This window comes from Pseudorasbora parva, chromosome 20 (assembly GCF_024679245.1).
Source record: "Pseudorasbora parva isolate DD20220531a chromosome 20, ASM2467924v1, whole genome shotgun sequence".
Lineage (NCBI taxonomy): Eukaryota > Metazoa > Chordata > Actinopteri > Cypriniformes > Gobionidae > Pseudorasbora > Pseudorasbora parva.
The window spans coordinates 5632388-5648089 of NC_090191.1; the positions used below are offsets into that span (position 1 = coordinate 5632388).

A 15702-nucleotide genomic window follows, 5' to 3' on the forward strand; every position below is an offset into this window, starting at 1 on the left:
ATCACGTCACATGAGTTATGCCTTTGGTGGTTGAAGCATCGGTTCGGTTGTCCGTGGATGAACAAGCAGCACTATAAAATGTCAGGTAAATGGAGAAAACCATCACCACAGATGCTTTCTCTCTTTACTGCTGAAATCTATTCAGCACCACATGAGAAGGGCGGGGAAGAGACTAGCATATGTCTAAATGAAGACAGCCCTGAGACTGTAAACTGTACACACACACACACACACACACACAATTTTGGAATCGACTATTTTGATTGTTTTTGAAATAAGTATCTTCAACAAAACTGCATTCATTTTATTAAAAATAAAAAAGTAATCTTGACTGTAATATTGTGAAATATTATTAAAATATAAATAAACTGTTTTCTATTTGAATATGGTAAAGTGTAATTTATTCTGTGATTTAAAGCTGTGTTTTCAGTATCATTACTCCAGTCTTCAGAGTCACATGATCCTTCAGAAATCATTATAATATAATTATTTCCTCCTCAACAAACATATGGTTATTATCAATGTTAAAACACTTTTAGGATTATTTAATTAATAGAAAGTAAAAAAACAAAAACAAAACAGTATTCATCTGAAATAGAAAACTTTAGTAACATTGTACTACCGGGGGTAGGGGGTGGGTAAACAAAGAAAGGAATACATTTATTCAGCAAGGATGCCTTAAAAATTAATTAAGTGACGGTATAGACATTTATAAAGTTGAAAAAGCTTTATATTTCAGATAAATGCTGTTCTTTTTAACTTTCTATTAATTAAATAATCCTGAAAAAAAACTGTTTTCAACATTGATAATAATAAATAATTCTTGAGGAGCAAATCATCATATTACAATGATTTCTGAAGGATCATGTGACACTGAAGACTGGAATAATTCAGCTGAAAATTCAGTTTTGAATCAAATAAATTGCATTTTAGATTATATTAAAAGTTATTTTTAATAGTTATTTATTTTATGTACAAATATTTCACAATAATACTGTTTAGCTGTATTTTTGATCAAATAAATGCAGCCTGGGTGAGCAGAAGAGACTTTTTTTTAAAAAACAATACATTTTATATCAATTTTATATATGAATTTATTTGTGGGCCCTTTATGGGAATTCAGTGGTTGTCTAATCTGATTGGACACTGAAAAATTGGGCTAGTTTTCATTCCATTTGGGCGGGTTTTGAGTTGTCATTGGGCTAGAAATATTCCCTCTGCTTCACGCCAGGCTCCTAAACAACCTGTCGGTGTTGTATTCGCTATAACAACTGCCTCGCTATACATTATCCCTTACTTAACATAACATACATGTCTAGATGTCTTTAAGCAATTTCCTTGTGTTGTCAAATAGGCTAGACCTCAATATACTCAGATTTTGTCGTAATGTATTACTTTAATATTTGTATTATTATTAGTAACGGTGTACACATGGTAAATAATAATAATAAGCAAATTGTTCCAAATTATGGTTTCTTCATGAGGTGTGTAACCAAGCTTTTCTTTGAATAGAGACAGCAGAATGAAGAGAAAAAGCGCTATCACCAACTTCTTTCTAAAGAAGCAAAAGTCAGGTCAGATCAGGGCCAAACAGATCTCAGTCCCAGTGTCAGCTGTTGTAGTGAACCATATGTAGGTGGTGGACATGGAAGTCAAGAAGAGAAAGATAATGACACACAAGAACCCAGTGTATCACCAGCAGGTCAGAGCAGTGAGCAGAGGCAGTAAATTGTGTCTTAAATTCAGATTTAAGTTTCAAGTGCATTATATAAGTGAGTCATCTCCCATTCCCTTTAAAAGCCAGTTGCGCTTGCACCCTGGCGGATTCGCTACATTTTGTGGGAAATAATTTATTTTTAGTGTAATTGAACACTTTGTATATTGACCCCCCAAAATAACACCTTGCCACCCCTTTGCCACCCCTGTTTTTAAAGTCTAGCTCCGCCACTGCCCTCAAGCCATCCTAGGTGTATATAACTTTCTTTGTGTCAGAGTTATATCAGAGTTATATATTAAAAAGCGCATTTTTTACCTACCCATCCATCAGCTATTCTATCCATCATATAACTGCCCCACACACAAGCGCATATTGACTTGCATACTGCTGAAAGCTAGATATTTTAGTCTATACAGTTTTAAATATGGATATTTTTCTTACACAAACACGCTACTTCGCTTGAATGAATTAATGAATGATAGATACACTTTTATGATGGATAGATGCACTTTTATGGACTTCAAAACAGAAACCAAAATTCAAAGCCATTATAAAGCTTTGAAGAGCCAGGATATTTTTTATTTAACTCTGCGTATATGAAGAATGTCCTATACACCTAGAATGACTTGAGGGTGAACAAACCATGGGCTAATTTTTGTTTTTAGTTGAACTAACCTTTTAAGCTTGTTCAAATTCAGCCATTGAACTAAAACTGATACATATAATATATTTCCCAAGCCCAAACACTGCCACACCTGAACCTGTGCTGTTAGAAGCCATTTCAGCATTGATGTAATTACAATGCTGATTCCATGTTTCAACAACTTGTTGAATTTGTGCTCTCAGATGAAGTCAAACTGATCACTGAGAAAGTTTTAAATATGAAACTGCTTTCGTCTCTTTACTCTGCCTCTTGGCTGACAGAGAGCAAATCATACGTTTTGTATACCTAAAAGGACCTGATAAACAGGTGAAGTATTTCAGGCATGAGTGTATATGCTGATGATGACACATCTTCTTACCAGGCAAGTCTTCAGGATGTTTCCAAACTTTTCTCTCATAAACAAAGGTCCCTCTGAAAGTTGTGGCCTTTCTTTGAGCAAGTACAATGGAGTGTGTGACAAAGACAAAAATAAACAAATATGGAAGAAGTTATATCCAAAGAGAGGCATGGGACTTAGCTTGACAAAGAGAAGACACCATTCAGCCTTTAATCAAACATGCTAAACAATTACCTGATGTTCAAGTTGGTCTAGTAAGAACTTCATCTCATCTCCATTCTCTGTACAACTACAACCCCAAATCAGAAAAAGTTGGGACAGTATGGAATGTGCAAATAAAATAAAAGTGATTTCTAAAATTACTTTGACTTGTATTTCATTGCAGACAATATGAACACAACATATTTCATGTTTTGTCTGGTCAACTTCATGTCATTTGTAAATATGCATCCTTTCCTGTCATTCAGACCTGCATCACATTTCAAAAAAAGTTGGGACAGTAAAGCATTTACCACTTTGTAATGTTGCCATTCCTTTTCACAACACTTAAAAGATGTTTAGGGACTGAAGACACCAAGTGATGAAGTGTTTCAGGTGTAATTTTGTCCCATTCTTCCTGCAAACAAGTCTTAAGGTGGGCAACAGTACGGGGCTTCAAAATGCGCCACACATTCTCTATTGGAGACCGGTTGGGACTGCAGGCAGGCCAGTCAAGTGCCCGTACCCTCTTCCTCCGCAGCCAGGACTTTGTAATGTGTGCAGAATGTGGTTTTGCATTGTCTTGTTGAAATATGCATGGATGTCCCTGGAAAAGATATCTTCTTGAAGGCAGCATATTATGCTCCAAAATCTCTATGTACTTTTCAGCATTAATGGTGCCTTCACAGAAGTGCAAGTTACCTTTGCCAAGGGCACTGACATAACCCCATACCATGACAGACCCTGGCTTTTGGACTTGTTGCTGGTAACAGTCTAGATGATCCTTTTCTTCTTTGGTCCGGAGCACACGGCGTCCATTCGTCCCAAAAAATACCTGAAATACTGATTCATCTGACCACAGTACACATTTCCACTGTGTGATGGTCCATCCCAGATGCCTCTGAGCCCAGAGAAGTCAACGGCGCTTCTGGACACTGTTAACAAAAGGCTTCCTTTTGGCACAGTACAGTTTCAACTGGCATTTGTGGATGTAACTACCTATTGTGGAACTTGACATAAGTTTAACCAAAGTAGTCCTGAGCCTATGTGGTGATATCGCTTATAAATGAATGACGATTCTTGATGCAGTGCCCCCTGAGGGATCGGAGATCACGGTTGTTCAGCTTAGGCTTGCGGCCTTGTCCTTTACGCACTGAAATTCCTCCAGATTCCTTGAACATGTGTGTTCATCCAACGAAGGAAAAAGGTGCTCTCCTGTAATACTCAGCACAGACCCAGAAAAAAACAAAAACATTGTTATAACAGTAAGAATTAAGTGTACACTTCATTTAGATCTAAAAATAATAAACTCACCTGATCTTTCAAAAGGTCACATTTTTTGCACATCTGTCAGATTTTTGTCAGTGCATCACTGATGTTTGATGTTGTTGCTTTTTTTTTCTAAACAGGACAAATACAAAAACAAACGCAAAAGCAGTTAACAGTGTGTTAATTTATCATGTAGCATTACAGAAATGGAATAATAAAATGTGAAAACAACCCAATGCATAGTCTTCACTGTATTAATTAAATATAAATGTATTTATAAAGATACATAAGAGCATTAAGTGATTTTGTCTTGTTGTTTGAGTAACAAATAAACACAAGACGGCAGGTACATAGATTGTTGTCGCCTTAAGAGCTAAGGCACATATCTAATACATCCTACTGAAAAATCTTGGATTCACTAAATGATTTATGTTCACTTAAGACATAACCTACTGTGTTTACGGTAATGCTACCCACTGTGAGCTTTTTGAAAAAATAGACCTGATAAACAGGTGAATAGGTGAAGTATTTCAGGCATGAGTGTATATGCTGATGATGACATCTTACCAGGCAAGTCTTCAGGATGTTCCCAAACTTTTCTCTCATAAACAAAGGTCCCACTGAAAGTTGTGGCCTTTCTTTGAGCAAGTACAATGGAGTGTATGTGACTGAAAGACAGAAAAAACAATTATGGAACAAGTTATATCCAAAGAGAGGCATGGGACTTAGCTTGACAGAGAGATGACACCATTCAACCTTTAATCAAACATGCTAAACAATTAACTGATGTTCAAGTTGGTCTAGTAAGAACTTCATCTCATCTCCATACTCCGTACAACTAGATGAGCATCTAGATGATACAAAAGAGCATTAAGTGATTTTGTCTTGTTGTTTGAGTAAGAATATATACACAAGATGGCAGGTACTTAGATTGCTGTCCCTTTAAGAGCTAAAGCACATATCTAATACATCCTACTAAAACATCTTGGATTCACTAAATTATTTATGTTCACTTAAGACATAACCCACTGTGTTTACGGTAATGCTACCACTGTGAGCTTTTTGACAAAATTGGGTATATGTTTCACTATCAAATTGCAATAAACACAAAAGATTAGCACTTACATGCTGTCTTTAACATTTTTAATATCATGCACGTCCTTATTCTTTTCTCGTTCAAGCATGTTTCCTCACACTTGTCTAAGTTGTCAATAACGTTGAAGCTGTAACTTTTGGCGCAAGTTAATCAAACATTGTACATTGTAGTCAAACATTGAACATTGTAGTCGGAGCTACTTCTCTCTGTTTATGTCTATGAGGACGAGTCACGCCGAAAGTACTGTGCTACTCCGCATCGACGCCGACTGAGCTAAAATAGTCCCAAAATAAACATGTATTATAGGTGTAGTGTAATGATTCAAGATAAGACAAAAACACGGTTTGAAAAATGGATTCATAAAGTACTTGTTCATTGTATCCATTTCGTCAATTTTGAACATAAAAAAAGTTTATTACAAAGTGCAGCTTTAAATAGACGTTACTGTGCTACGTGGACAATCTCTAGCAATATAGGCCTACATTTTATATAGCCTCCACAAACATATAGTCCATCCAGCCATACTCTAGCTGTATAGTTGATACATACCTTCAAATGTTAACAGATTGCTAACAGGATCACCGAACATAACAGATAACAAACAAGATAACTAATCACCACATGCTTTAGTATGAGTTTAGTCTTTTAACATTTAACAAACAAGGTGTGCTATATATGTAGCTTAATTTATTCATAAATCTTAAAGAAAACTCACCTCAACCAGATGAAATCCAGTCCCTTCCAAAGCGTGGTTGAAGGAGGAAACCCTCTTGCAAGGTACAGCGCTGACATTCTGCGCATGTGCAATGACGGGAAGTTATGAATAAATTAAAACATTACTTTTTCTCAACTTACTTGTTTGTGTTCAGTGGACGACATAGTATACGTGCAGTGAAATCGTTCTTATAAGTAAACTCAATATTGTCGTCAAAAATTTGTCCACTCAACTTAAAATCTGCACTGGTTGCCAATGGCTGCTCGCATCAAATTCAAGGCACTGGTTCTCGCCTACAAAGCAACCACTGACTCTGCACCAATATACCTAAACTCGCTTGTTCAGACTTACACACCCTCCAGAAGCTTGCTTTCTGCGAGTGAGCGACGCCTCATGGTTCCATCCAGTCAGCAGAAGGGGGAAAACTTTTTATTTTCCTTTACACACTGCATGCAGCAACAACTTTTAATAAAGCGACCAAAACTGCCTGCCAACTGACAGACTATAACTGACAATGGCTTTCTTATTTAGGTTTAAATAAAAGCTAATGTGGTGGATAAACATTCGTAAACCGTTCTCTCATAACATTTTAAAGATACGATCGAAATATGAATGAGTGACATTTAATCTAAATGTGTATATCAGATGTAAACAGAGTTAAATCATTCCGTTTACTTCATTACTTTACTCACTCCAGTAAGAGTTTGAACACACTAGGGGTGTAACGATTCGTTTTAACAACGATTCGATTCGTATCACCATTTGAGGTCGTCAATACGATTTAAGGACAATATTGGTTCATTTAGAACAATATGATCCGAAACGATTAAGTGACTTGAAATCGATTCAGTAACTTTTTAGCCAAAAATTTAAATCAGTGTGACTGATTTATTTCAGTTGAATCAAATTGTTGTTTAAATGAATCGTTACACCCCAGTACACACAGTTTATAGCAGAGGTCTCCAAAGTCAGTCCTGGAGAGCCGCTTTCCAGCAGAGTTTATTTCCAACCCCAAAAAAACACACCTGAACCCGCTAATAAGTGTCTAAGGCGGGCATACACTTTGCGATTTCAGCAAGGTTACCTACGCACACTGTACAAATATTCAAAGCTCACGGTTTATGTTCTCACACTATAGGGTCCGATCGTCAAGCGCGACTTTACTGCTCACACTATATGTGTGAAATATGCGCGATAAACAGATAGAGCATAGGACATGGTGTAAGATAGTCTATGGTCAAATGTATGAGCTACTGATATCAAAAGGATTTAGCATTTCCAATTTATGTATTAAATTATTATTAACTTCTTAACCCGCACCGGATCGTGGTCGGGGAGTCTGACGCAAGTGGGCGTGTCTCTACTTATAATTACTTTTGTTTTATACAAACTGTTCAATCAACTATCACAAACTATGCATCATTTGAAAGCTAAAACACTCAAGATTCATGTTCTGAACTCGTTTTTGCAATAAATACACCAGAGAGGAAAGGGTTAAATTAAATGCTAAAGCAGTGGCTATTTAAACATTAGCATAATAAATGCGGTACTCATCTTTCATCTCCTGACGTTCATTTCAGATTGGACGAATCCACAAAACAACAGCATACATGTCTGTGTAAGAGTCCACTCTTCAAAATGCATCCCACTTTTAATCCAAAACAACGAAAAAATAAGGGGAAAAAACGAAAAATCCTCCGTTGTTTGCATAAGCGTTTTGCGTTAAGTGTAATCAATCATGTCCATTTTCAATGAAATAGCGATTATAATCATTATTTTGACAATCTCCCCTGTACTGTGGACTGTTCCGGTCATATTAAACCCTCCCAGGTCTCTCTCTTTCAATCACAAGCTCACTAGGACACATGATAGAAAGGGTGATACATCTGTCAGTCAAACTCGCCGGTCCTTTTAGTTGGATAAGCCAGTCAATGCCTAGCCAATGCATAGACTTTTGGGTAACAATTTGAAGTGTCTAGTTTAAAATAAGACCACATTTATGGATATAGACCATAGGGTTTAAGAGCTGCAGACATTTTTATTTGGGGTATGTCGTTTTTTTTTTAATTCTCAAAGAAGGGCAAGGGTTAAGAGGTTAATATTATTATAGGCCTATGTTTATTATTATATTGCTATTACATTATATAAAAGATTAGATAGATTAGCTTACTAGTCCTCATTAAAATGTAGTTATTTAAAAACATTTAGGCCAATTATACAATGAACTATTGGCTTATAATTAAAAATGGTCTTTAATATGCCAGAACACTGCAATAATATCAATCTCAATGAAAACTAAAAGCAGCTTTATTTCAAAAACAATTTGTTAAACACGAAATAGGCCTAGGTCAGAAATATTAAGAAAATAAATAAAGATAGTTTAACATTTTTAGCATATGCTGAAGTAGTTTCTCTCTCTCTCTGAGAATATATGCCGAAAGCTTGCCAGATTTTACTTTCACTTTCTGTAGTGAATCCACTGACTCACCTTTATGATTTAAAACGGAAAAATTTATTTTAATATTGCGATGTGACATTTTTCTTTTTCACCAATTGTCAAATGATGGACAACGATTCACATTTCCCGTGATAATAACATTAAGCAAATGTTAGATAAATTAGTAAATGAAGTGAAACAAGTAAATTAACAATCAAGTAGCTGAAATAATAAAAGAGGCACTGACTGGAAAGGCTACACGGTGGTTTGGAAGACTTGGATTATCCATTTTACAACACAAACTGGAGGCATGCAATAGTTTGCTAAATTGCTGCAAGTTTGATAGCTTCCTACAGAACATAAAGATCTGCCTCTTTTCATTTTATTTCTTGCTGCATTAAAAAATAAATGGTTTAACTTCTGCTTTTGCACAGACACAGTGAAGGGAAATAGTTCAGTTCGTAGCTCTGCTTCAGCTGTCAGAAATTCATCCAACTGCAGATAAGGAGAGGTTTGTTGCCTCTTGTTTCCCACTACCTGAACACCTCACGACAAACAATGCACGACAAAGCTGAAAATTGCCCCATTCTAAAAAAAAAAAAATAAATAAAAAAAAAAAGTTGTATTAATTAAAATTCGGCTCGAAATTGGAAATAACCTGTGTATGCCCAGCTTTACATGGCCCTAACAATGACAACAGCCCTCCAGGAGTCTGGTGACCCCTGGTCTAGAGTGTCCATACGGTGCACACAGATTTATGCCTAGTTTATTTTTTTAAAATCCTGATACATTTTGTGTGTATGCAATGTTTATACATCAGGCCCCATATTATAAACCCTACCTTTGTTTTGTTCTCTACACAGGCTATGTGGATGTCATCTCACTGCTCAGTCCTGTGAAAGTTTGTCTTCAGCTCTACAATCATCAAACTCTGTCCTGAGAGAGCTGGACCTGAGTAACAATGACCTACAGGATTCAGGAGTGAAGCTTCTTTCTGATGGACTGAAGAGCTGTATGCTGGAGATATTAAGGTTTGAGTTTCAAATACTTTCAATGTGTTTCCCCATTAAGTTAATTACTAAAAATCAATCTGTTGAATTTATTCAGTATGCAATTACTGTTTTTCTTGTTCAGATTGTCCATATGTAATCTCACTGCTCAGTGTTGTGAGAGTTTGTCATCAGTTTTACAATCCTCAAACTCTGTCCTGAGAGAGCTGGACCTGAGTAACAATGACCTGCAGGATTCTGGAGTGAAGATTATTTTTGATGGACTGAAGAGCTGGAAGCTGGAGATACTGAGGTAATTATTTTTCCTTTTTTTGGCAGTGTCTGTAAAGTCGCTGCTCCTCAACTGCACTCAGATTGGCCATACTTGACTAATATGAAATTAGATTTGTGCTAAATGTTTTGAATGTAACTTTTCAATAAACTAATACAAATATGAATTAAACACTAAAGAAAAAAACTCTTTGAAACTGGAAAAAATAAATGTGTGCCATTCTGGCACAAATCCCTTATGCGGGCGGAGCAAGCAGCAAATGATTCTCATTGGCCAGTAAGTTTTTGATTACCCTGGAAGTAAGGATTTCAGTGTAGTGTTTACAATTGTGAGTGTGCAAGCAGCTTCCTATTTTATTTTAGTAACAAAGTTTGACATTTTTTTTTTTATATTTATTTATATTATTTCTTTCACTAAGATTTCAGAGGAAGTATTGCACCACTGTTGGCTGTGTGGGATCAAATCCATTATTTACTTTGTACTTTGTTTAATATAATGTGAAATGTTTTGAAGGGGAATATTTATTTCTTCCGGATAATGATAATTGACCACAAAAAGATATTTTATGAAATGACAGTGAGATCAATTAAAAATGGCACTTCAAGTTTTGACCCCTGGTGTTTACTGAGAATGTAGAAATACATTGTTCCTGTTCATAAGTATATTTCTACTTCACTGGAGTATACATGTTTCTGTTAACTTCACTTTTGTTACTTTTTTTTTAGACTGAAAATACAGAAAATAACAACTACCACCCAAATGACTGTGTTAGTGATGTCTGACTGCCAAACTAATGTAATGTGGACTGTTGCTGTGTGTGTTTGTAGGTTGTCTGGCTGTATGGTGACAGAGGAAGGCTGTGGTTATGTGTCTGCAGCTCTGAGGTCAAACCCCTCACACATGAGAGAGCTGGATCTGAGCTACAATCACCCAGGATATTCAGGAGTAAAGATGCTCTATGATACACGCAACCACCCAAACTCCAGGCTGGAAAAACTCAAGTATGTTGAGCAGGAAGAGTGTTTAATAAGTTATACTATGTTGTAGTAGATTTTGTTCCATAACTCACTAAAATTTAATAAACATGTAGTATATAATAAACATGCAGTATATAATAATAATAATAATAATAATAATAATAATAATAATAATATAAATAAACGAAAAAAGGGCACAGCTGTAAAAGAGCACAGTAAAAGTGTCAGTGTTAAATTAATAATAATAATAATAATAAACTTTATTTTATAAAGTGCCTTTAAAGGCAACTTAAAGCGCTGTACAAAAAAACAAGCAATACAAAGTTCAAACAATAAAAGTAACATCAACAATCAAATGCTAATTTAAAAAAATAAGTCTCAAGTCTACCTTTAAAAATGTCGTAGCCCTGTGCTTCCCTAAGATCAGGAGGCAGAGAATTCCAAAGGACAGGAGCATATGAAGAAAAGGCCCTGTCACCCATAGATCGTAAGAGGAACAGCCAACAAGTTGGATTGTGAAGAAAGCAGTCTCCGAGTTAGGTTATAGGAAGTTAACAACTCAGATAAATGACAAGGGGCTAAGCCATGCAATGCTTTATATGTCAGCATCATAATTTTACAATCTACTCTGAATCAGACTGGGAGCCAGTGTAAGGCCTCCAAAACTGGAGTGATGTGATTGCATACCCTGGACCCAGTCAATATCCTGGCGGCCGAGTTTTGTACATATTGTAGTTTGTTAAGTGTGGATTTAGAGACTCCGGCTAGAAGGGCGTTACAGTAATCTACAGTGCCTTGCAAAAGTATTCAGCCCCCTTGAACTTTGCGACCTTTTGCCACATTTCAGGCTTCAAACATAATGATATGAAACTAATGTTTTTGTGAAGAATCAACAACAAGTGGGACACAATCATGAAGTGGAACAAAATGTATTGGATGTTTCAAACTTTTTTAACAAATCAAAAACTGAAAAATTGGGCGTGCAAAATTATTCGGCCCCCTTAAGTTAATACTTTGTAGCACCACCTTTTGCTGCAATTACAGCTGTAAGTCGCTTGGGGTATGTCTCTATCAGTTTTGCACATCTAGAGACTGACATTTTTGCCCATTCCTCCTTGTCGCTTGGGGTATGTCTATCAGTTTTGCACATCTAGAGACTGACATTTTTGCCCATTCCTCCTTGCAGAACAGCTCGAGCTCAGTGAGGTTGGATGGAGAGCGTTTGTGAACAGCAGTTTTCAGTTCTTTCCACAGATTCTCGATTGGATTCAGGTCTGGAATTTGACTTGACCTTTCTAACACCTGGATGTTTATTTTTGAACCATTCCATTGTAGATTATGCTTTATGTTTTGGATCATTGTCTTGTTGGAAGACAAATCTCCCTCCCAGTCTCAGGTCTTTTGCAGACTCCAAAAGGTTTTCTTCCAGAATGGTCCTGTATTTGGCTCCATCCATCTTCCAATCAATTTTAACCATCTTCCCTGTCCCTGCTGAAGAAAAGCAGGCCCAAACCATGATGCTACCACCACAATGTTTGAAAGTGGGGATGGTGTGTTCAGGGTGATGAGCTGTGTTGCTTTTACGCCAAACATAACGTTTTGGATTGTTGCCAAAAAAGTTCTATTTTGGTTTCATCTGACCAGAGCACCTTCTTCCACATGTTTGGTGTTTCTCCTTGGTGGCTTGTGGCAAACTTTAAACGAAACTTTTTATGGATCTCTTTAAGAAATGGCGTTCTTCTTGCCACTCTTCCATAAAGGCCAGATTTGTGCAGTATACGACTGATTGTTGTCCTATGGACAGTCTCCCACCTCAGCAGTAGATCTCTGCAGTTCATCCAGAGTGATCATGGGCCTCTTGGCTGTATCTCTGATCAGTCTTCTCCTTGTATGAGCTGAAAGTTTAGAGGGACGGCCAGGTCTTGGTAGATTTAAAGTGGTCTCATACTCCTTCCATTTCAATATTATCACTTTCACAGTACTCCTTGGGATGATTAAAACTTGGGAAATCTTTTTGTATTGAAATCCGGCTTTAAACCTCTCCACAACAGTATCTCAGACCTGCCTGGTGTGTCCCTTGTTCTTCATTATGCTCTCTGCGCTTTAAACGGACCTCTGAGACTATCACAGTGCAGGTGCATATACGGAGACTTGATTACACACAGGTGGATTATATTTATCATCATTAATCATTTAGGTCAACATTGTATCATTCAGAGATCCTCACTGAACTTCTGGAGAGAGTTTGCTGCACTGAAAGTAAAGGGGCCGAATAATTTTGCACGCCCAATTTTTCAGTTTTTGATTTGTTAAAAAAGTTTGAAATCCAATAAATTTCATTCCACTTCATGATTGTGTCCCACTTGTTGTTTATTCTTCACAAAATATTACAGTTTTATATCTTTATGGTTGAAGCCTGAAATGTGGCAAAAGGTCGCAAAGTTCAAGGGGACCGAAAACTTTTGCAAGGCACTATCCTAGAGATGACAAAGGAATTCATCAGCTTTTCAGGTACTGAGAAATTTAGCATAGGACGTAATCTAGCTATATTTCTGAGGTGGAAAAAAGGATGATTTAACTGTACTCTGGACAAAAGAATCAAATGAAAGTCTGGTATTAAAAATAAGTCCAAGATTCCTCACTGTAGCTTGTGTAGCCAAGACAGAAACATCAATAGTCAAAGATAAGTTTGATGACGGGAACCAATAAGCATAACTTCAGTTTTAAATTAACACTTGCTCTGTGTCTATGAGTCCAATCTACAGAGTAAAAAAGTAATACTACAACAGTGTTGAAGCTAATTAGATAACTAAATGATCAAGTAATGATTAATCCTCATATGCTCCTAGTTTCCTGTGCACTATTAGCCTGACAAGCCAGACCCACATCCAGATGTTTGGTCTGGAAACTCACCATTGACAGGGCTCAATCCGAGAGGCAGGATAAACCGTTGTCTTTCAAACTCCCTCTGCACGCGATAGGATAGTGCTACAACCAACCAGAGTAACGAAGGTGAAGCAGAGCTGATAGATGAAACATTCGCTGTATCCGGTCGGTAAAAACTCAGAACACATCTTCCCTGTTTAAGAATGTCTTCAGTGCCGTTCTTTGTTCTTTTCTCAGAGAAAGTCTGCCAGTCGCGGTCAAAGCTGATTCGAAAGACCGCCGTTCGCCAGTTTCTGTGTTTACTAGTAGCACGCAAGCCCAACTCGGCCGTCATTATGTTAAGCGCCGCCCACCGACACTCTATACACGATGGGATTGGCCCGACCAGAGTTCTGTTTTTACAGCTCAGAAGTGTATTGAGATTTGCTGCCGCTAGGGTGCGATTTAGGGTCTAGATTTCTGGTCTAGTGCACTATGACACTATGAATGAAATGGTGATTGTAAAAGAAGGGAAAAAAAATAGGACTGTCAATTGATTCAAATATTTAATTGTGATTAATCACACGATTGTCATGAGTTGCCTCACGATTAATCACAACTTAATCAAACATTTTTATCAGTTATAAATTGATCCTAAATGAATACGTTTCAAGTTTTTAATACTCTAATCAACATGGGTATGGACAAATATGCATGCTTTATGCAAATGTCTGTTTATTATTAAAGGGCAACTAAACCCTTAACCAACTTTTTTTAGTTAATGATCTGCAAGACTGGGGTTTTATTAATGCTCTTTGATTCGAGTTAACGTTTTGACATTTGGCTATAAAGTGTTTTAATTCTATAACATATGGTGTAAAAACATCTTAGTGCTGCCCTTTTAAGGTTGAACTGTGGCTACTGCAGTCGAATTTTCCTATTGGACGTTGTGGTGCATCGTGACTAGGGCTGGGGCAAAATATGCGCGTCGATTCGTCAGACTCAAAATAAAGATGGTGGTGCCGGAGAGTAGTAGCAACCATAGATATACATCATAAAGTATATTATGTAATTAAGTATATTATTTATTATGTATATCTATAGTAGCCACACGAGTGGCTCCTCAGACTTTCAGAAGTGCAAAGCTTGCGGGTTGGCGCGCGGTGCGCACGGAGCAAGCGCTCTTAACACAGGCGCGCATGCACATGTTTTGTTGTCACGGCTACATAAACAAATTTCTGCATACAGGAAGACAGATGTTTTGGTAACATTTTATGTATTTTAATCACAAAAACAAATGTTTGCATCAAGTGAAAGCATCGGGCACATTGGCTACCTACATAAGCTGTTTTAAATTTAAAATGTTCACTGTCTAATCGCGCTGATGTGACCGAGGGTATCCATCCTCTAAGTGATCACAGTTTCATCCCAGGACTATTCCAGTTTTAAACGGAATATTGACGCCCGTAATACACTCTACATGTAACTGTTTTCACTGTCTATTGATGCGGAGGGAAGTCCTATACTTAATGTTAAACATAAATAGCCTACTGATACAGCAAAGACAACGTCGGCAGAAGCCTATTGACCATATATCTATGATATTGACGGCACAGGCAGTGTGCAAACTCCAACGTGGGAGCCGAAATAAAAACGGACACGCCGCGCAGCCGAGACGCTCACGCTTGCAGTGTGTCCCTGGATTTGATTAACCAACTTGTTGATATTTAATCGATGGGCATAGCCTGTAGGCTGAGTTGCATACATAGAAAAATCGTATATTGTGTTTGTTGTTGGTTTATACTTAGCTATTTATTTGTGCGTGTGTGCACTTTGTTATGATTTTATTGAATGCATTGTTCTTGTATAGTCTTTTACTTTGGAATTTTAAAAGCAATAAACATATATTGCAATGTTAAGGAATTAGTTTTTTCATTCAGATAATTAAATCAACATGTATAAATTGCTATTAGGCAATTAATGAGGAGATAAATCGATAATCGAAACGTAACCGAATCGGACAGGAAAAATTACTCGTTAGATTAAGCGATGCATCGAAAAAAAATAATCGCTAGATTAATCGTTAAAAAAAATAATTGTTTATCCCAGCCCTAATCGTGACGTATGATGGTACTTCCAACTGCTC

At 36.9% G+C, this 15702-nt stretch overlaps 1 protein-coding gene across 1 annotated transcript in view; it reads left to right on the top strand.

The window, feature by feature from the left end:
• The window catches only part of LOC137049211 (NACHT, LRR and PYD domains-containing protein 12-like), a 64125-nt gene that overhangs the window by 26930 nt on the left and 21493 nt on the right, over positions 1 to 15702 (top strand). Inside the window, exons 8-10 of the mRNA XM_067427674.1 lie at positions 9297 to 9464; positions 9568 to 9735; positions 10542 to 10715. Of these exons, the coding sequence (XP_067283775.1) occupies positions 9297 to 9464; positions 9568 to 9735; positions 10542 to 10715 (510 nt within the window). The remainder of the gene's footprint in view (positions 1 to 9296; positions 9465 to 9567; positions 9736 to 10541; positions 10716 to 15702) is intronic.